The sequence below is a fragment of the Aquarana catesbeiana genome, linkage group LG12 (assembly GCF_042186555.1).
Source record: "Aquarana catesbeiana isolate 2022-GZ linkage group LG12, ASM4218655v1, whole genome shotgun sequence".
Lineage (NCBI taxonomy): Eukaryota > Metazoa > Chordata > Amphibia > Anura > Ranidae > Aquarana > Aquarana catesbeiana.
Genome location: NC_133335.1, coordinates 23,649,190 through 23,671,750, shown reverse-complemented (window position 1 = coordinate 23,671,750; position 22,561 = coordinate 23,649,190). Strand labels below are relative to the sequence as shown.

The 22,561-nt window shown below is 45.0% G+C and overlaps 1 protein-coding gene across 1 annotated transcript in view; it reads left to right on the top strand.

Annotated features, from left to right (window-relative positions):
• Window positions 1–22,561, top strand: part of LKAAEAR1 (LKAAEAR motif containing 1) — a 55,232-nt gene that overhangs the window by 16,718 nt on the left and 15,953 nt on the right. The window contains exon 2 of the mRNA XM_073607425.1: window positions 7,806–8,144. Coding sequence (XP_073463526.1) covers window positions 7,848–8,144 — 297 coding nt within the window. The 5' untranslated portion in view covers window positions 7,806–7,847. The remainder of the gene's footprint in view (window positions 1–7,805; window positions 8,145–22,561) is intronic.

The window sequence follows — 22,561 nt, the reverse complement described above, 5'->3', positions numbered from 1 at the left end:
GAAGAGGGTACAGCTGTGGGGAAAATGAGCAGGAGGGGTTCAGAGGTGGGACAGAAAAGCAGGAAGGGTTCAGAGGTGGGACAGAAGAGCAGGAGGGGTTCAGAGGTGGGACAGAAGAGTAGGAGGGGTTCAGAGGTGGGACAGAAGAGCAGGAAGGGTTCAGAGGTGGGATAGAAGAGTGGGAGGGGTTCAGAGGTGGGATAGAAGAGCGGGAAGGATTCAGAGGTGGGACAGAAGAACAGGAAGGGTTCAGAGGTGGGACAGAAGAATGGGAAGGGTTCAGAGGTGGGACAGAAGAACGGGAAGGGTTCAGAGGTGGGACAGAAGAACGGGAAGGGTTCAGAGGTGGGACAGAAGAACGGGAAGGGTTCAGAGGTGGGACAGAAGAGCGGGAGGGGTTCAGAGGTGGGACAGGAGAGCGGGAGGGGTTCAGAGGTGGGACAGAAGAGCGGGTGGGGTTCAGAGGTGGGACAGAAGAACGGGAAGGGTTCAGAGGTGGGACAGAAGAGCGGGAGGGGTTCAGAGGTGGGACAGGAGAGCGGGAGGGGTTCAGAGGTGGTACAGAAGAGCAGGAAGGGTTCAGAGGTGGGACAGAAGAGCGGGAGGGGTTCAGAGGTGGGACAGAAGAGCGGGAAGGGTTCAGAGGTGGTACAGAAGAGCGGGAAGGTTTCAGAGGTGGGACAGAAGAGCGGGAGGGGTTCAGAGGTGGGACAGAAGAGCAGGAAGGTTTCAGAGGTGGGACAGAAGAGCGGGAGGGGTTCAGAGGTGGGACAGAAGAGCGGGAAGGGTTCAGAGGTGGGACAGAAGAGCAGGAAGGGTTCAGAGGTGGGACAGAAGAGCGGGTGGGGTTCAGAGGTGGGACAGAAGAGCGGGAAGGGTTCAGAGGTGGTACAGAAGAGCAGGAAGGGTTCAGAGGTGGGACAGAAGAGCAGGAGGGTACAACGGTGGGGCAGATGTGCAGTGGTGGGACATATGAGCAGGGGGTTACAGTGTTGGGGCAGATTTGCAGGGGGGGGCAGTGATCTGAGGCGTGAGAGTGCAGGATGTTAATTTCTCACTACTAAAGTAGTTTACAGCATTTACTTTCCATTTTTTGGTTATAAAATCGTCACGCTCAATTTCTTTGAAAACATTTTTCGGCACATTGTGCTCAAAAGGTTGCCTACCCCTGGTATACAGTGTTGAAAGCACATATGCATAAAGGAGGAATATATAAACAAGGACCACACTGTTCATAGAAAATTTTCCTCTGTGCTCCGTGATTTAAGACAGACAGGTGAGAGAAAACTGTGGTGCTGGACCAAGTTGACAGCCAGAAAAGATGATGCTCCACCCCCGAGGTGAATAATGCAAACTTCCTTACCAGATAGAATTGATCGCTGAGTTACAGGTGGCCAAGCAGGGCACGAGGAAATAAGGTCTCCCTCAAACCATATGTGGCTCACACTGCTCCAGCAATACTCTAAAACAAAAACGAGAAATGCGCTTCCATAGTACAGTACAAAAAGACAGTTTGATAGGTAAGAATAAAAGATTGCACTTACAAGAATTCCAAGTAAAATCAGCATGAAGTCAATCAAGACATGTAAAATAGTTTACTACGTTCCTACTGGCTTCCCTCCGGGCACAAAAGTAAACCGACCAATCGGGGATGAATTGCGTGATGATGTACCTGTCATAGGCCCTATCCTTTTTAATTTCTTCCATTCTGGATTTCTGAGCTTAAAAATCTTGTTGCATTGGTTGCTTAACACCAGAGCAAGACACATTGGCAGTTATACTTCTACTTCTACTTCCCAGTGCACTTCCAGTGCAAAGTGGATTTGCCTTAACTAAATAACCCCCAATGTGTACACAATTGTGTAAAACCCAAGTTCAGTCAACCTTCTGTTATACACAGTATAGTGTGGTGGAAGAATAGAACTTCCTTCATGGTGTGATTGCTGTCGGCAATATTCCACAGCCGTTCAGTGCTTCCTTAGACCCCTTTCACACTGAGCCGCCCCAGGCGTCAGCAGTAAAGCAGCGCTATTTTTTGTGCCGCTTTACTGTTGTTTTAGCTGCGCTATTCGGCCGCTAGCGGGGCGGTTGTAACCCCTGCTAGCGGCCGAAATAGGGTTAAATCCGCCCGCAAAATGCCGCTGCGGTGGCGCTTTGACGGCGGTATAGCAGCGCTGCCCCATTGTTTTCATAGGGCAGGGGCGCTTTAGGAGCGGTGAGTTCACCGCTCCTAATGCACTCCAAAGAAGCTGCTGGCAGGACTTTTTCTGACGCCCTGCCAGCACACCGCTCCAGTGTGAAAGCCCTCCGACTTTCACACTGGAGTGAATGGAGCCGCTGTTTCAGGGTGCTTTGCAGGCACTGTTTTTAACACTATAGCGCCTGCAAAGCGCCTCAGTGTGAAAGGGGTCTTAAGCTACTAAATGGTGCTGTTGCTGTGTCCAGGCATGGACTGGCCATCAGGACTACCGGGAGTTTCCCGGTGGGCCAATGGCATAGTGGGCCGCCTAATTTGCCTGTTGTATTGGAGGTCCACGGCGATCTACCTGTTAATCGCCGACAGCTGGTGCCTGACGGGTAGATTGAGATGCATGCAGAGTAGCGCAGGAAGCGTGTGTAATAAGTTCTCTCTCCGCTGCTCCCCGTCGGCCCCTCTTCTCGTCTATCCCCATTTGCTTATGACATCATCTGGGATGGACGCGAAGAGAGGAGGGGCCGCCGAGGAGCAGTGGAGAGAGAACTTATTACACACGCTTCCTACGCTACTCTGCATGCTGGCTGGTAAACGCTGTGCCCTGATGTGTCCCAATGTGCTTTAATGTGCCCTGATGTGCTTTAATGTGCCCTGATGTGCCCCAAAATGCCCTGATGTGCCCTGATGTGTGATGTGCCCCAATATGCCCTGATGTGCTTTAATGTGCCCCAAAATGCCCCAATATGCCCCGATGTGCTATGTGCCCCGCTGTGCCCAGCTGTGCCCCGTGTCCTGATTTGCTATGTGCCTTGATGTGCCCCGTGCCCTGATGTCCCGCGCCCTGATGTCCCGCGCCCCGGTGTGCTGTGCCTCAATGTCATGTGCTCTGCTGTGCCCTGTACCCTGATGTTCTGTGCCCTGTACCCTGATGTGCTGTGCCCTGATTTGCCCTGTACGCTGATGTGCTGGGCTCTCTACCCTGATATGCTGTGCCCTGATGTACCCTCATGTGCTGTGCCCTGATGTGCCGTGCCCTGATGTGCCGTGCTCTGTGCCCTGATGTGCTGGGCTCTGTACCGTGCCCTGATGTGCTGGGCTCTGTGCCGTGCCCTGATGTGCCGTGCCCTGTGCCCTGATGTGCTGGGCTCTGTACCGTGCCCTGATGTACACTGTACCCTGATGTGTTGTGCCCTGGGCCGGTCTGGATGAAGTCCAGGGCCACATTTTTGTCCCAGTCCAGCCCTGGCTGTGTCCCTATTGGAAATATTCTGCTAACTGCCTGTCCCATTGACTGCACAAGAAATATGGGGGAAAATCTCCAGTGGAGACAAACAAAGCCTAACAGGGCTACTACAACAACTACTAAACTACATGTGTCAACCATAAGGCCCGTGATCCAAATCCGTGATCCGAATCGATGCAGTTCAGCAGGGGGGAGTGGTTGAGTTTCTGCACCTTTTCTCTTTAAAAAAAAAAAAGTCTTACATATCTAACCAGTCCTTTGAGGGCAACCATGGTGCTGATGTGGCTTGCAATGAAATTTGAGTTTGACAATTAATAAAAAATAGCTTGTGTTTTTTTTTGTTTTTGTTTTTTTTATTTATTATGATCCTGCCAGTGCTTGTCCTCAACATCTATTTGCAGCCACGTACATTGCTCCAGAATCTTATGAAGGTCATGCTGGTATTGTTCTATCAAGATGAGGGCTCTTTAGGACCTCATGGACTTCAGAACGCTAGGCCTGTCTGTCGGTAGCTGTCTTTCCAGGTTATTCTTTTGCAGCACTATCTGTCCACCTTTAGATTCTGTCATCACCTTCTCTTTTTCCTCTCCATCTGTAACAGTATTTGTCTTTTTTTCCATTGCGATGTGCGACCAGAGTGTCTGAAGTTTAGTCTATTATTATTTTTTTTTCTAGTGAGTTAGTCAGGTTTATTTCTTTGAATGTTGAAAAATGTGTTCTTGCAGTGAAAGGAATTCTCAACGGTTTTCTCCAACAACGAGGTTTGAAAGTCTTTGGGTTTTTTTCTTCTTCTTTGGCGGCTGTGTAATACTGCTGGGAAGAATGCGGCTCTGCAATCGTTGGATTGTACTTACTCAAATACAAGTGTATTTTGTTCGTTTTATTGACAATAATGTAATAGTTTTAGATGATTTGGGAGGTGCATTGCAATCCCAGGTTTAAGGGAGAACTGTATTCAAGTGTTAGTGATTGTAAACTCAAAATAAAATTTAAAAAATGAAATACTTAGCTGCTTTGTGCAGTGGAATTGCACAGAGCAGCCCTAAAACTCCTCTTCTGGGGTCCCTCACTGGCAGTCCTGGCCCCTCCTCTTCTCGGTGCGCCGCCATAGGAAGCCTCTTCTCGGTGCGCCGCCATAGGAAGCCTCTTCTCGGTGCGTCGCCATAGGAAGCCTCTTCTCGGTGCGCCGCCATAGGAAGCCTCTTCCTAATGGTGGCACACCTGCGGGCTCGATCCTGAGCAGCGCTGCCTGCATCTATGGACACAGACAGTGTGGCTTGGCCCCGCCCCCCACTCCCTCATCACAGGATTTGATTGACAGCATAGAGAGCCAATGGCTCTTGCTGCCTCAGCAAAGCAGGAAGAAGAGAAGAGTGCCGCTACAGGTGGACACAACGCTGGATCCAGTGCGGGCTCAGATAAGTATAAGGGGGAGCGAGGGGGCGATACTGTTACCTAAACATTTTTTTTCCTTAATGCAAGGAATACATTAAAGCTGAACTCCAGGCAAGTTCATTTTCTCCATGCAGTGGGGCTGTGCCTGCACTGCATGGGTTAACTGCTCATTTTATTCTAGGGGAAGGACCGCAGAAATATAGTTACCTGATCAGCCGATCCACCCCCCCTCACAAGACCGGTACTGCACCCCACGCTCCAGCTAGAAAATGGACTGTTCCTGATATCAGCGCGTTTCATAGACAGGAAGAGTTCACTGCTGGACCATGGGGGGGAGTGTGGTTTTTCAGCAGGATCGACAGATCAGATGAGTATAAAGTTTGTGCTCACCCCCCTACTAGAGCTGCATGATTAATCGTTAAGGCTGCATTCAGACCTGAGCAATTCAAAGTCACGCGTTTTTACCATAATTATGGCGCGATATTGTTTAGGTTACCAATGTAAAAGGCAGAAAAACGCCTGTAATCTGCCCCAAAGAAGCTTCTTTTTTGAGCTTAGGGTGTTTTGAAATTATTGAGATTTTGCTTGTTGGGTGTTTTTCAGATGTTTTTTTTCAAGCGTTTTATGAGCGGTGTGAATGAAGCCTAAGGCCCCTTTCACACTGAGGCACTTCTAAACCACCAGTAAAATAGTGAGCGCTTTTGAAGAGCTTTTCAGGTGCTTTTGAAGAGCTTTCCATTCATTTCAATGAAGAGGGGTGTTTTTTCACTGCCCTGCCAGTGCACTGCCCCAATGTAAAAGCATTCATTTATTTTAATGGAACTAGGTTTTTGTGAGCTTTTCAGGCGCTTTTTTTAACGCGAAATGGGTCTAAGAATCGAGATTGCGATCCTTTCCCCCTTGCGATCTTCACAAAGCATTTTCCCGATTCTTTCTATGCAGAGAATTTTCTGCTGAAGCCAACAGCTGTTATTAAAAAAAAAAAAAAAATGGGCAGTTTGCCAAGTATCACAACATTCCTCAGCTGCTGAGCTAACTATAAACATTGTAACTTTTGTTCTTTAGATCAAAAAAATGAAGGTGTGTAAATGAGGGAAGTTTACCCACTTACTAAACCTTTTTGTGACTTGTTTTCAAGTTAAAATCATTATTTTTTGCTAGAAACCTGCTTAGAACCCCAAACATTATATATTTTTTTTAGCAGAGACACTAGAGAATAAAATGGCGGTTGCAATATTTTATGTCACACTGTATTTGCGCAGCTGTCTTTCAAATGCCATTTTTTTGGAAAAAAAATGTACTTTACTGAATTAAAAAAAAAAAAACCCAGTAAATTTAGCCCATTTTTTTTGTATAATATGAAAGATAATGTTACGCTGCGAGATCATGAGAGAATCGTGATCTTTATTCTCAGCAAAAAAATCGTAATTATCATTTTGGCCTGAATCGTGCAGCTCTAACCCCCCTACAAAAAAGGAGCAGTTGACCCGTGCAATGCGGGTAAAAAAATTGCCTCAAATTGGGCTAGAAGTTAAAAAATGTTTAGGCTTTAGAACCCCTTTAACATAAAGATCACCTTGCAGGGTTGGATAAATAAAATAACAACAGAGGGCCCTTAAAATGCTCACCTTCTCTGAAGAAAATGCTGCTCCACATCACTTCAGTGCTTATCAAATAACCAGAATATTAGGTCAGATGAGCTCTACTGAGGGGGAGGATCGGGTATTTTAGCATTTCTTACTTGCAGAATATTGTCAAAAGTATTGGGACGCCTTTACACACACATGGACTTTATTGGCATTCCAGTCTTATGCCCCGTACACACGGTCGGACATTGATCGGACATTCCAACAACAAAATCCTATTTTTTTTCCCGACGGATGTTGGCTCAAACTTGTCTTGCATACACACGGTCACACAAAGTTGTCGGAAAATCCGATCGTTCTGAACGCGGTGACGTAAAACACGTATGTCGGGACTATAAACGGGCAGTGGCCAATAGCTTTCATCTCTTTATTTATTCTGAGCATGTGTGGCACTTTGTGCATCGAATTTGTGTACACACGATCGGAAATTCCGACAACGGATTTTGTTGTCGGAAAATTTTATAGCCTGCTCTCAAACTTTGTGTGTCGGAAAATCCAATGGAAAATGTGTGATTGAGCCTACACACGGTCGGATTTTCCGACAACAAGGTCCTATCACACATTTTCCGTCGGAAAATCCGATCGTGTGTATGGGGCATTATTCCGTAGGGCTCAATATTGAGTTGGCCCACCCTTTGCAGCTATAACAGCTTCAACTCTTCTGGGAAAGCTGTCCCCAAGGATTAGGAGAGTGTCTATGGGAATGTTTGACCATTCTTCCAGAAGCGCATTTCTAAGGTCAGGCACTGATATGGACGAGAAGTCCTGGCTCGCAGTCTCCACTCCAATTCATCCCAAAGGTATTCTGTTGGGTTGATGTCAGGACTCTGTGCAGGCCAGTCAAGTTCCTCCACTTCAAACTCGCTCATCCATGTCTTTATGGACCTTGCTTTGTGCACTGGTCCAAAAATTTCCCTTCACTGGAACTAAGAGGCCAAGCCCAAACCCTGAAAGATTACCGCAAACCAAGACATGGATGAGCGAGTTTGGGGTGGAGGAACTTGACCGGCCTGCACAGAGTCCTGACCTCAACCTGATACCTTTGGGATGAATTAGAGCGCAGACAGTGAGCCAGGCCTTCTCGTCCAACATCAGCACCTGACCTCACAAATGTGCTTCTGGAAGAATGGTCAAACATTCCCATAGACACACTCCTAATCCTTGTGGACAGCCTTCCTAGAAGAGTTGAAGCTGTTATAGCTGCAGAGGTTGGGCCAACTCAATATTGAGCCCTACGGATTAAGGTGTCCCAATACTTTTGACAATATAGTATACCTCTATAATCTTTGTAATTGGAAAACCCTAATGTTCTGTTTTTAATTTGTAGGAATTGTCTTGGTTCTTTTTGAGGATACTGCAATAATTCCTAATGGCGTCAAATAAAGATCAGCCTAAACCTTTGAAGAAAGGTGCCAAACAGGGAAAGATGGACCCCATGCAACGTGCCAGATACTTGGCTTACGAGCAGCCTAACAAATCGGTAGCAGCATCAATAGCGGCCACCCGGACCCGGCTGAAGGAACACGCCACCAGATCCCAGGCCGAGACCCGAAAACAGATCCCAAACCTGGAGCAGGAGAGGCAGGCCAAGGTGGTGGGCCAGCTGAAGGCCGCAGAGGCTCGAAATCGTATCCGCCTGATGAGATTCCGCTCCCAGTGCATGAAAGTAAGATGGTTTATGTATCCCGGGAGATTTCCACAGACCAATTTTATCTGCTGATAGAACGAAAAACGTTTGCTTGTCAGCTTTATTGATGTTTTCAGAATGCTAGAAGATTAGTCCTGCTGGGAGAATTAGTGACAAAATTATTTGTGATTGTACAGAGGGTCAGGAGTTCATTGTCAGAATTCTTTATTAGTGTGTACTAGTCATAAATGGATTCTTCCCGTATATTTATGTGGGGGGTGTCATTGCTGACTTAATTGCTGACATCGCTGGTGTAAACATGTACACGCTTCGGTCTGTCATTCTCATCCCTCATAGCATGAGGTACCATCTGTGCTTGTGATAGACAGATGAGATGTGATGTACAGAAGTGTGAAAAACACTTTGTGTGTAACCCCGACTGACAAGCTCTGTACTGCAAGCTGTGAGAGCAGAATGAAGAAAGACCTACAGCAGTCTGTGGGAATACCTTAAGGCCTTATGTACTCTGATTTCTTGTAAACGCTGATTATCCTGACAAGAGAGAATCAGCGTTTATAAACTCATCCAAGCTGCATTATTTTAAATCATTTTAGGCAAGTTTAGCAGTATTTGGAGTTTGTGCGTTTATTTACGTAACCACTTGCAAACAGCCCACCTTAGATATACTGCAGCAGGGCGGCTGCTCTGTGCCAGATCACGTACCTAGTACATGATCTGACACTTGCAGGCCTGGGGTACACACGTGCCCCGCGAGTATCCCGCTCCTGCTGTGATCACACACAACGGGAGTCCAGTGCTGGGTAGCGTGGACCGGATGTCCGCCAGCCAGTTGTTCATTACAGAAGCAGAACGGCCTATGTAAACAAGGCAGATTGCCGTTTTGTCAGTAGGGAAGGCATTGATCATGTATTCCTGCAAAGCACAGATCTATGCCTTCCCATAGTAAAAAGTACCTCCCCCACAGTACACAGACACTGGCTAGGAACACATTTAACCCTTTAATTGCCCCTGTTATTTTTATTTATTTATTTATTTATTTCAGGTACTTATATAGCGCCGTCAATTTACGCAGCGCTTTACATATACATTGTACATTCACATCAGTCCCTACCTCAAGGAGCTTACAATCTAAGGTCCCTAACACACATTCATACATACTAAGGACAATTTAGATAGGATCCAATTAACCTACCAGCATGTCTTTGGAGTGTGGGAGGGAAACCGGAGTACCCGGAGGAAACCCACGCAGGCACGGGGAGAACATGCAAACTCCAGGCAGGTAGTGTCGTGGTTGGGATTCGAACCAGCGACCCTTCTTACTGCTAGGTGAGAGTGCTACCCACTAGACCACTGTGCCGCCCTATTAACCCTTTCCCTGCCAGTGTTATTAGTACAGTGACAGTGCATATTTTTGGTCTCAAAAAAGTGTCAGGTGTCCGATTTGTCCGCTGTAATATCGCAGACCCCACTATAAGTCACTGATTGCCGCCTTTACTAGTAAAAACAAACAAAAAAATAGTTTTATAGATGCTATAAGTTTTGCGCAAACCAATCAAAATACACTTATTGGGATTTTTTGGGGTTTTTTTAACCAAAAACATGTAGCAGAATACATATTGGCCTAGACTGCTGAAGAAATTCATTTTTTTTTCTATTCTTTTATTGGATATATGTTATAGCATCAAGTGAATATATTTCCTTTCCTTTCCTTTCCTTTCCTTCCTTTCCTTTCCTTCCTCCTTCCCTTCCTTCCCTTCCCTTCCCTTCCTCCCTTCCTTCCCTTCCCTTCCCTTCCTCCTTCCCTTCCCTTCCCTTCCCTTCCCTTTCCTTCCTCTTCCCTTCCCTTCCCTTCCCTTCCTTCCCTTCCCTTCCCTTCCCTTCCCTTTCCCTTTCCTTTCCTTCCCTTCCCTTCCCTTCCCTTCCCTTCCCTTCCCTTCCCTTCCCTTCCTTCCCTTCCCTTCCCTTCCCTTCTCCCTTCCTTCCTTCCCTTCCCTTCCCTTCCCTTCCTTTCCTTCCTTCCCTTTCCTTTCCTTTCCTTTCCTTTCCTTTCCTTTCCTTCCTTCCCTTCCCTTCCCTTCCCTTCCCTTCCTTCCCTTCCCTTCCCTTCCCTTCCCTTCCCGAAAATGACCTGGTCAGGCAGGGGGGTAAACCTTCTGGAGGGCAAGTGGTTAATTGGCCAGAATTTTAATTTATTCTGGCAATTGAAAATAAACAAACACTGAAGTGCTAAAGGTGCCTAGCGTTTAGGCGCGTTTATGAGCGTTTACACACGGGTTAAGAGCGTTCAGTGTTTTTTGTGGTCAAAGTTCCCTCTTCTGAATGCGATTTTAAGGCGTTCAGAAAACCCGCTCTCCTCTATGGGGAAATCAGATGGTAACGGATCGCCTGTCTGTTTCCATCCGATCCGACCTACGGGACACATGGAAAATAGGACTACTATCTGTCTGTTTTTGGCGGACAGGAACAGATCGAATGGTGGCGGGTGTCAGTGGACATGTTTCTGCTGACATTCGCCGCTCCATAGAGGACAATGCAGTGTCCAATCGGGTCCACCTGAAAAGCTGACAGTCAGACCTCACCGGACGGCCCGTGTGAAAGGGGCCTAAAACCCCATACACACTATTAGATTTTCTGCAGATTTTTGTCTTCAGATTTACCAAAACTATGTAATATGAGGTCAAACCCCAATGGGCCGTACACATGATAGGATTTTCCGACAACAAATGTTCGATGTGAGCTCGTTGTCGGAAAGTCCGACCGTTTGTATGCTCCATAGAACATTTGTTGTTGGAATTTTCGCCAAGAAATGTTTGAGAGCAGGTTCTCAATTTTCCCACAACAAGACTTGTTGTCGGAAATTCCGATCGTGTGTACACAATTCCGACGCACAAATTTCCACGCATGCTCGGAATCAAGCAGAAGAGCCGCACTGGCTATTGAACTTAATTTTTCTCGGCTCGTCATACGTGTTGTACGTCACCCGAGGTCTTGACGTTCGGAATTTCCGACAACATTTGTGTGACCGTGTGTATGCAAGACAAGTTTGAGCCAACATCTTTCGGATAAAAATTCCATGGATTTTGTTGTCGGGAAAATCCCATCGTGTGTACATAGCATGAGGGTTTCAATTCGTATGCAATCAGGCAGGCACTTGCACTACATGGTTTTGGTAAATCTGAAGACAAAAATCTGCAGAAAATCTAATAGTGTGTATGGGGTCTAACTCCCCAAAAACGTGAGTTTAATGACAGCAGTGTGCACAAGTATATATATGTGTATATATTACTTAAAGAGTATTTCCACTTCAATCACTGCAATCAAATTTGAAAAAAAACCCTCTGTGTTTTATGTTCCCATATACACAGAAAGGCATTTTATTTATTTTTATAACCACTTTAAGACTTTTGTGATAAGAAATTATGTGTAGAAATATTTGAAACATTAATAGCGATACATTTATTTATATCAAGCGTATATCTTTTTACAGGTTTATCTAACAATAAACAGACAAAATATATGTTCTCCTTATGAAGGCAATCAATGCTGGACTTCCCAGTATTTGGTTTATGTTGGCTCTCACTCCTTGCCGGTTGTGCTCAGCCTATGTTAGGTGGTGCATGCTGTAAAATAAACCGGCTTTGATAGGTCAGGTAGGGGCTGCTTTCTTCCCTATTTACATAAACACACAGCAACAAGATTGCGGAGGAGAAGGCACTAGGCCTTTCATTTCATTCTACCATAAATACAGCACTTGTGCTCACTCAAGAGGTCTCGGTGCTTTTAGAAGAAATGACAGAAGCCGTGTTTCAGGAGGTCACAGTGAACTCGCAAAGTTCAGTTCATAAACAGAAGCGACTCGGCGACCCTTGGGTAAAATCGTGCCTTGATAAAGTACACGTGGCTTTAATATCTGGTTTTGTGGAGATATACCGGCCAAAGTTACGCATCAGAAAAAGTTGGTGTATTTTCTTTCTCGGTGCTGCTGTTCACGTTTGCCAACTTACTGTCTGCATGCTTCTGATCTGTTGGCTGCGTATCATTGTTAGGCTCCATTCACACCAATGCGTTTTTTCATGCTTATTGCTTTTTTAAGAAATTCAGGAATTTTTTTTAACCTAGGTTCCTATGAATCACGTTCACATCAATGCATTTTTGGAAAGGGTCAGGGACTTTTTTAAATGCAAAACGGTGCTTTTTTTTTTTTTGCACTTTTTTGGTTCAATAGACTTCAATGGAGAAGCTGCAGAAAAGCATGTAGTACATTTTATACTGCGATTTTGCCACGATTTGCATTTTTAAATCTGCCCATCAACAATTTTTTCCAAAAAAAGAATAAAAAAATGCAAATCGTGGCTAAATTGCTGTAAAAAGAACCGCAGAAAGGAAAAAATAAATCCTATTCCCTTAAAGGGGAAGCCCACCCTAAAACTAAAATCCCTACATCTACAGACATGCACATTCTAACACTAACCTAACTAGAACTGTAAAGAAAAAAATCACTATACATACCTTTTCTGAAGCTGATCTGGTCTCCAGCGGCGGAAGCTCTGCAGAGGACACAGCGGACAACGGCGGTGAAATGAATGGGGAGTGGGGCTTCCGTTGTCGGCTCTGCACCCGCCCACAGCCGCAGCTGACAGCTCAGCGAGGGATCGGGTCTGCACGCCTGCAAAAAAGGTGTGTGTGTGTGTATGTATATATATATATATATATATATAGATAGATATAGATATATATATATATGTGCTTGTGCTGTGTAATTTGCCCCCTGTACCACCTGAAATACCTGGCTGGTTCTGCCCTCCCTTCCTGTAAACTGCCCACGGTCTATCATGGGTGCTGAGCCCTGACACCGTGGTCATTTTACATGCCTCCGTCATCCGCTGTCTCTCCTCTCTGCTCTCCCCCGTCTGCCTGTCAGCTCCAGACACTGCCGCCCCCCCCCCCCTCCCCCTATTACTGCTGTATAAAAAAATATCATCTGTATAGTATATGGAACAAGAAAACACTGCGCTAGACTAAGCTAATAAGAGCTGCAGTTCAAATGTGCAATACGCAATATGGGATAAAAACAAAGAAAAAACTGCGCTAAACCCTCATACCATGTGTGAAGGTATATATGAAAAGACACCAAATTGATTGTGGAAATATATGTGAATCCTCTAAAGATTAAATAGGATGACATACAAATCAAAAATGAGCAATCAATATTGTATAATAAAAATCACGAAAGTGCCAAAAGCACAAAATAGTGAAACGTAAACAAAAAAAAAAAGTCCCAGGACCAAAAAGGAAATCTTCTAATAAGATGGGAAGAGTCCCCAGTTGGCTCTTTGTAGGGATCAGTGTATGAAAGTGGAAAGTGAAAACGACACCCCTTGCAGTGATCCTCCACCTTTAAAAATACATGCTTACCAGATAGTAAGCTTCAATAAGCTCATAGATAAACCAAAGGCCGGATACCAGCAAATATTGGAACATCCCTCTGTTGACGTGGCAGATGACAGGCAAACCAGGTTTGTATAGGATCTTGTATTCAGGCATTCAGCAGCATCAGGACATCACTCAATCGATGTACCACGGATATGCATGGGGCAGAAGGGGGTTGCCACAACCCAAGTCACCACCATAGGAGCAAAAAGGAGAGGCCCATAGCGTAACTCCGTACAAATAAATTTATTAAAACACGTAAAAGACTTACATTCCAGCATAAGTAGAGCGAATTCGCCGGCCGGCTGGCGAGCGCCCGTTCAGATGAAAAGCAATGACGTCAGAGCGTCAACTTCCCGACGTACGTTTTGTCTGTATTCGACGTCATCTGACGACGTTTTTTCTTTGTTTTTATCTGTATAGTATACCATCTCAGCTGTTATATAATGCTATGTGTCCCAGTGCCTGTGCTGTATAAGAAAAAAAATGCAGATTTGCACTTTATCGTAGAGCGTCTCCCAGAGCTCACGTGACTCCTTGGCACTCTGCTCCTCTTCCCAGCTGACGTCAGCAGGGGATTCTCGGCCCCTGCCACTGGAGCTGTCATACGGGGAGAGGAGAGAGCTGAGGAGTCACGTGAGCGCTGGGAGACGCTCTAAGATAAGGTAGACATCTGTATTTTATTTTTATATAGCACAGGCACTGGGACACATAGCATTATATAACAGATGGAATGATATACAGATTATATAGTGGCTTAACAACCACTTTAATACCCCCATTCAACAGATGCCCAGCTCATTAATACCCCCATTCAACAGATGCCCAGCTAATAATTAATACCCCCGTTCAGAAGATCACCAGCTTATTGATGCCCCCTTTAGCAGATCCCCGGCTTATTAGTAACCTCATTCAGCAGATCCCCAACCTATTAGTACCCTTGTTCAGCCGATCCCCTGCTCAGTAGTAACCCTCAGCTCTGCTGATCCCCCGCTCAGTAGTAACTCCCAGCTCTGCCGATCCTCCCGCTCAGTAGTAATTCAAAGCTCTGCCGATCCTCCCGCTCAGTAGCAACTCCCAGCTCTGCCGATCCTCCCACTCAGTAGCAACTCCCAGCTCTGCCGATCCTCCCGCTCAGTAGCAACTCCCAGCTCTGCCGATCCTCCCGCTCAGTAGCAACTCCCAGCTCTGCCGATCCTCCCGCTCAGTAGCAACTCCCAGCTCTGCCGATCCTCCCGCTCAGTGGTGACCCTCAGCTCTGCTGATCCCCCCCCCCCCCCCACTTAGTAGAAACTCCCAGCTCTGCCGATCCTCCCGCTCAGTAGCAACTCCCAGCTCTGCTGATCACCTGCTCAGTGGTGACCCTCAGCTCTGCTGATCCCCCCCCACACTTAGTAGAAACTCCCAGCAATGCTGATTCTCTGGTTTTCTGATCCTCTTCTCTCTCTGGTGTCCACTCGACTCCCGCTATGTTGCTCTGCTCCAGTCCAGGCCCCGCTCACCTTCCTGCTGCTCCATTTTTCACACCAGATGTGACGCCTGCACCAGACACTTCCAGAATATATACACACAAACTGGAAGTGAATGCTGATGACGTCTTTCCGGTTCGCTTGTTGGTTTCCCAGTGCAGTGGGCTATGTCATACCTGCAATACCCCCAAAACAAGCAACAAAGCAAAGATAACTCTGAATAAAAGCTTCTTAAAAGTTGCTGTTGGCGAGCCGCTCACCTTGGTCCCCCTTTTAGATGTAACGCATAGTGCAGAGCTTGCTGTTAGCTTAAGAAGTGCTCGGAGCCGTTTTCTCTCTATAGCAGGTCAGTGTGGAAGCCGGCGGCGGCAGGAGAACTATACAGTGTGAGCTGCGGGTTTACCCCTCTCGGTGACTGAACATTGTCTACATGCTTTGTGAGTGTTACATATACATTTTTAAATAAATAATTGGATTTTACAGTCAGAGAGCACTATTTGGTATACAGTGAATCCGGAAAATATTCACAACGCTTCACTTTTTTCCACATTTTGTTATGTTACAACCTTATTCCAAAATGGATTCAATTCATTATTTACCTCAAAATTCTACAAACAATACCCCATAATGACAACGTGAAAGAAGTTTGTTTGAATTCTTTCCAAATTTATAAAAAATGAAAAAATTCCCATGTACATAAGTATTCACAGCCTTTACCATGACACTCAAAATTGAGCTCAGGTGTATCCTCTTTCCACTCATCATCCTTGAGATGTTTCTACAACTTGAGTGGAGTCCAAACTGCCCAAAAATAGGTGTGCCAAGCTTGTAGCATCATACTCAAAAAGACTTGAGGCTGTAATTGGTGCCAAAAGTGCTTCAACAAAGTATTGAGCAAAGGCCGTGATACTTATGTACATGGTATTTTTTTTTCTTTAAATAAATTTACAAATATTTCAAACAAATTTCTTTCACGTTGTCATTATGGGGTATGGCTTGTAGAACTTTGAGGAAAATAATAAATTTAATCTATTTTGGAATAAGGCTGTAACATAACAAAATGTGGAAAAAGTGAAGCGCTGTGAATACTTTCCGGATGCACTGTATTTGTGTTTTTTATGAGCTGCATTGCTGTCACTTCCGGTGAAGGGAGGAGTCCTGCCATTAAGCCTGTCACCCTCAGCTGATCCCGGCTTGTTCAAGACACGTGCATTTGACCTTTTCATTTTAAGAGTCCATGATTTGAGGTGAGCTGCTAGCATATGTTATGGTGGTGGACTTTAACTTTACTGGATCTGGTGCCTACAGAATAAATAGAACACACATGCATGTTTGACCTTTTAATTTTTAGGGTCCATATGTTTGGCAGCCATCTTGTGAGACTTCAAGTGGTGGATTATTTTTTGCTCACGGTAATCCAAAATTAAAGTCACTAGAAGCTCACCATTTTATTTAGTGACATGGGCTTTGATTGGCATTCAGAGTGCTTTAAAAAAAAAAAGGGTGTCCAATGCCACATTTTGAAGCAAGTGTAAATGGGTCCTTAAAGTTGTACTAAAGGCTTTTGAACACAGGAGGTTGGCTGCTCAGCACAGGCACCATTCAGAAAATGATTAGCATTTTCTAAATGAATGCAAAGTGTTCTCTGATTGAACAAGGTGGAGAGCGTGACATGACCACCCAAACCTTTTCACCTTGTCCAATCAGAGAACGCTTTGCATTCATTTTAGACTATACAAAACCTTCTCTGAATAATGGTGCCTGTGCTGAGTGGCCAACCTCCTGTGTTCACAATGTATCAGGCCAGCTGCACAGCACAGGGCCAGGATACAAGTGGAAATCACTGAAGTTGTGGTGGCTACATCAATGATTTCCAGCTTCCTGGGGGATCGGCCAGGTATGGTATATAGCAGGGATGTACGTTCAGGAGTCGCCTGGATAGGATGGCGGAGGCATGAAGAGGGAACCAATCCCTCTATGCAGCCGCTGAACTTTCCTCTCCCTCTCGCAGACATTCAACGGCTGCAGGAGGGAAATGGAGGGCATTGGCTCCTCCACATGCTGCTTCCGCCACCTTCCTATGCCCATCCTTCTGCCTCGGGACTCCCTTACCACCCCCCAGCGGCTGCTGTGGGGAAGGGGATGGTAAATGTGTCATTTACCAGTTCCCTCCTTGTTTTAATGAATAGAGACAGTGATCGGTACCGATTACTGACTTTTTTTTTTTTATTCATTCTTGGCTGGGGCATAGTAAACTGTGTTTACTATGCTTCATTTTATCAATGAATAGGAAGCTCTGTACTGAGCTATTCTTGTCCATTCATTCTGTGCAGCTGAGGATGCAGAGAAAGGGACTGATGAATCTGTCCTCAGTCCCTTTCTTTGTCTCAAAAGTGAGACATCAGGGGTCTGTTTAGACCCATGATATTTCACCAAAGCCCCCCAATGGGGGTCCTAAAAAAATATTGTATGTATAATAATAATAATAAGTTTGTAAAAGAAAATTAATTAGAAATGGGTGCATGGGGTCACCTCAGAAGTGCCCCTGCAAAGCGAGAAGAGGGTTTGGACTATCTCGGTACCTCAAGGACATAGACAAAAGTATATATAGTTTTGTATAAAAGCAATTTAATAGTATATAAAAACACGGTGGAACAAAACCACATTGACAGAAATACAGTTGATGATTACAGCCTTACATGCTGCTTTAAATAATTGCACAAACAATTGGATGGAGAGTGATCCCCGAGGTTGAAGTGGGGTATAAAGTAAGATGCATCTTGGCAAATGTCTTTTACTAGTTTCGCAGCAAAAGCTGCTTCTTCAGAAGGAACCAGTTATAAGCATCTGATGAGATAAATTACAATTGTAATTACACAATCAAATCATCCTTAGTATTTTTGATATTTCATACCTAAACGTTATTTTCTTTAATATATATTCAGTTTTGATTGTGGGAAGGATACGAAAGCACTGCTTACCTAGACAGTGGGGAAACTGGGGCAAAGTGGCAGCATATGTAGAGGCACCCGAAGGCAAATGTCCCCCACAGCGGACACGGGAGGCATCTAGGACCACTAAATATTAAATGTTATATAGTTTAGATGATATAGTCTGGCTTTTAATGTTTGTCTATAAGTATGTGTGGCACATCCAGATACAAAGAATGAAAGAGAGAAAAGAGGTGAAGGGGGGAAGAAAAAAGAGAAAGGAAAAGGGGGGGAGGGAAAAGCGAAAGTAGGTGAGGAAGGTGAAAAGAACCAGGATAGAGAAGAAAAGGATGGGAAAGAAGGGGGGGGGGGTGAAAAAAAGAATGGAGAATTAAAAGAGAAAAAGAAGGAAAATTGACTGAAACGTGTAGTTGAGCTATTGTAGAATAGGCAATAAAACTGGCTTAAGGTAGAACATTCAAAAAGCTGAAATGGTTAAAAAATGAATATATTAGATTACTGACCTTTTGGGTCAGCAAATCTAGTGTAAACCCTCCAAGATTAGGAAATAAAGGAGTATTATTGAAGTGTTTTCTTAAACAATCTATTGGCAGGGAGTTGTTTCTTTAAAGTGGAGTTCCACCCACTTTTACAACTCTTCAGCATCCCTCACTAAACTGTGCACTGTAAACAAATTGGAATTTTTTTTTTCAGCACCTACTGTATATCTGCTGTATTCATTTTTCACTTCCTCCTCCCTGGCCTTGGCCCATCACATCATTTCCTGTTTGCAATGCCTTCTGGGAAGGGGCGGCAACTTCCTCTGACACTGCCCTTGCTATGGAAACCTGACCTGAAACCTATTACACTGCTTGTGCTGCACTGAGCATGTGTGAGATCTGCAAGGATGAGATCCAGGAAGAAATACAGTCTGGCTTCAGATGCCCACACTTAAGATGGCCACGGCCTGCTGTAAGTTTATAAAATAACAAACTACTGCTATAAACTAACAAAACAGACCTTAGTTTACAGACTAACTTTACTAGAATACATTAAGCTTGTGTATTATATGGGTATTTTTATTTAAAAAGTATAATTTCGGCCGGAACACCACTTTAAACAAAGGTCTGGTGGTACAGTAGATGCAGCAAGAAACGATTCCACCTGATGGATAATTATAATCAAAATAGTTGAGAGTCAGTAAGTGAAGAAAGAAATATGTGGAGTTTATTGTGTCATATCGTTGAGCAGTATACACCCGTGACAACATATCCATCCCCAGTGCCAAAACCGGCAAACTATATACGGCTTGCCTGATGCGGATATATGTACAAACGACTGCAGTGCTCCACAATGTCCAATGACTTACCACGTGTCTCCTATTGCTGTGTATTCCCGGGGGTTGGCCTCCTTGCTGGGGGCTGCTCCCGGCATTCTTTTGTATCTCCAACCCAGCTGACGTTCATTAGCCGGAGGATGACTTCGCTGGGTCCGACTCCCCTCGCTGGGCGTGCGCTATTGGCGCATGCGCAGTGACCATATGATGGACGTGGCCGGCGGCCATCATCATCCTGGTGGGAATAAATCATAGGTCTTATACAGAGCTCCTTCATTTCCTGGAGAGGCGCATGTCCGCCGCTGGGGGAGCTAAACCTCAAGCTGTCACATGCCTCAGTTAGTCTCAGAGCGGTGCAAAATACAGTGCATACAGATTTAATAACATTAAATAAATATAGGGTAGGGGATGGTCTGGTTGTAAATTTAACCTTGACCATCCTGCTAGCCTTATTACAGCAGATTTACATAAATATACAAAGTTAAAAAGTTAAAATAAAGAAACTTTTGTCTATGTACGTGAGATAGTCCAAACCCTCTTCTCGCTTTGCAGGGGCACTTCTGAGGTGGCCCCATGCACCCATTTCTATGATATATGGATGATGGTACCCACCCCTACCCTACAATATACTTTAAACTGAGGCAATACTGATAAGCTAAAAAAAAAAAATAAATGGTAAAAAATGTATAAAAAAAAAAAAGAAATAAAACAAGAATAAAAAAAACTACTGACGCTAGTGGCGGAACTACCAGGGTAGCACTTGGGACTGGGCTCTGGTGTTCCTCCACCATGGGGGGACTCCAAGACGGCAGGAAGGTGGCACACTGCGGGACCGTAATAAAAGGTTAAAAGGTCCCACGGTGGGAGTAAAGGGCCCCGGGATCGGTGGGAAGGGCCAGGTCAGGAGCCAGGGGGGAATCCTTCTTGATTTCTTGCTCCGGGCCCTGAAGGTTTCTAATTGCCCCTTTTGGTATATATTTTCATGAGCACTCATACTCAAGTCGCACTGCAAAGAGTCGTTTGCGATTTGAACAGGAATGCGGTGTGATCACATGCAGTTTCCCGCACCGCTCCTGTGTGGACCTGGGCTTGTCATAGTGATTTCAGCCTGGGCTCACACAGGAGCGGTGCAGAAAACTTAATGTGATTCTTTGCAGTGCGATTTGAGCCCAATAATTTGTGTGGGCTCAATTCGCACTGCAAAGGTATTGGTACTTAGTATCAGCGAGTACTTGATTGAAAGTATCGGTACTCATACTTGCCGATCAAAATCCAGTATCGGTGTAACCCTAGTATATAATAGTCACATTGGTACAAGCTGGACTAATGTAACTATGTAGAAATATACCATACCTGGAATTCTTCTGTTGACATAACTTTATGGCTCCCTTAGGTATCTGTGTGCACCTGAGTGCTTTTTTTTTTTTTTTTTTTTCTTTTTTCCTTGAGCAAGTCTTAATGTAAGTGCAAAAACAACTCAGAAGCCCCTGTAAGGTTCCTGTATTTGACTTGCTGTATAGACGATCCCTTACATGCTCAGACCAGAGCTCTAGCACAGAGTTCAGGGTTAATGACTTCAGGATTGCAGTCATTTTGCTTCCAAAGCATCTGGAAAGTCTCCAATGTTTCCTTTTGAGATCCCCACTGCAGCTATTTTTAGTAAGCCAAAATAGGAAGCCCCGCCTCCCCTTTATCTTTGTGATGTCACTCGCACCTAAAATATCACTGAGGCCGGGCCAGGAATGTTGCTGCCTTGACCCCCCCCCCCCTCCTTTCTCCAAACCCAGGCTGTCCATATCATAAGCAATGATTTTTATGTATGTTATATTCTGTCAATACATTTAAAAGATCTTTACAAGAAGAGGGGGTGTTCTAATATTGTGGTAAAAGTAAAGATTTTTTAAATGTATTGACAGCATATACATAAAATTACAGTAGGTTATATTTACTGACTCTCTGATTACACGGAGAGGAGGGGGTGTTCTAATATTGTGGTAAAAGTAAAGATTTTTTAAATGTATTGACAGCATATACATAAAATTACAGTAGGTTATATTTACTGACTCTCTGATTACACGGAGAGGAGAGTGTGTTCTAATATTGTAGTAAAAGTAATCAGAGAGTCAAGGAAAATGGAACATGGAAGTACATGCCTGCTTCATAAATGATGTCTGTTCCTCTCATCTTAAGGCCTCATACACACGGACGTTTTAACAGCGGCTTTTTTGAGCTTTTTTTGCTGCTTAAGAACGCCACTCCATGTTATTCAATAGGCTCATACACACCATGGCGTTTTTGAGCTGTAACAGGCATGGTCGTTTCTAAGCCCCCAAAAAAAACCAAGGACCAGCGCATTCTGAGGCTCCAGCGCTAGGGCGTTTTGACGCCGATAAAAGCTCAAAAATGCGCATTAGTGCTATACCGACGTTTTTTTAGCATCAGCGTTTTTAAGCTGTAAAATGTTTGTGGGTAATTTGGGAGTGGAAAATAGCAGAGGGATGTTTTTTTTAAACGCGCCTTAGCGTTAACGCTTACAAACGACATTAAACGCGCACTGACGTCAAATCGCTAATAAAATCGCGTTTTTAACACTGCTTTTTTTCCCAGGCGTTGTTACTAGCTTTATAGCCCATTTTTTAAAACGTCCGTGTATATGAGGCCTTCATCACGCCAACTCACAGTACATCTCACAGCTTAAGGGCTCTTTCACACGAACGATCCATTTAGGTCCGCCTGTCATTTTTTTAGGCGGACCTGAACGGACCCTCCATAGACCTCTATGAGCGTCGGATGTCAGCGGTGACATGTCCGCTGACACCTGACCCTCTCCGATCCGAAAAAGTGTAACGGAGGAAAAACCTACTTTTCCATACGTTATCGGATCGGGTGACGACGGACTCTACGGTCAGTCATCATCCGATTCCCCCATAGGGGAGAGCGGCGCTCTGAGAGGTCCGTCGCTACACACTGTCATCTGCCTGCTCAGTGGGGATCGACGGAGCGATCCCCCGCTGAGCAGAGCGGGCTCCGTACATGGACACGTCCGTGTGAAAGAGCCCTAAAGCTGGCCATAGGCGAGTCTTTTTTTTTTTTTTTCAGCCAGCAGGAGAAAAAAAAAAAAGATTCCTTTTTTCAGACAAGCGAGGCGGATGGAGTGATCCCCCCCCACCGGGACATTGTATTCTGACAGCATCATCCAGCGATTTAGCTGCAGCTGCTAAATCAAGGAACAGCTAAACACTGATCGGAATAAGGCCTCATGCACACTGG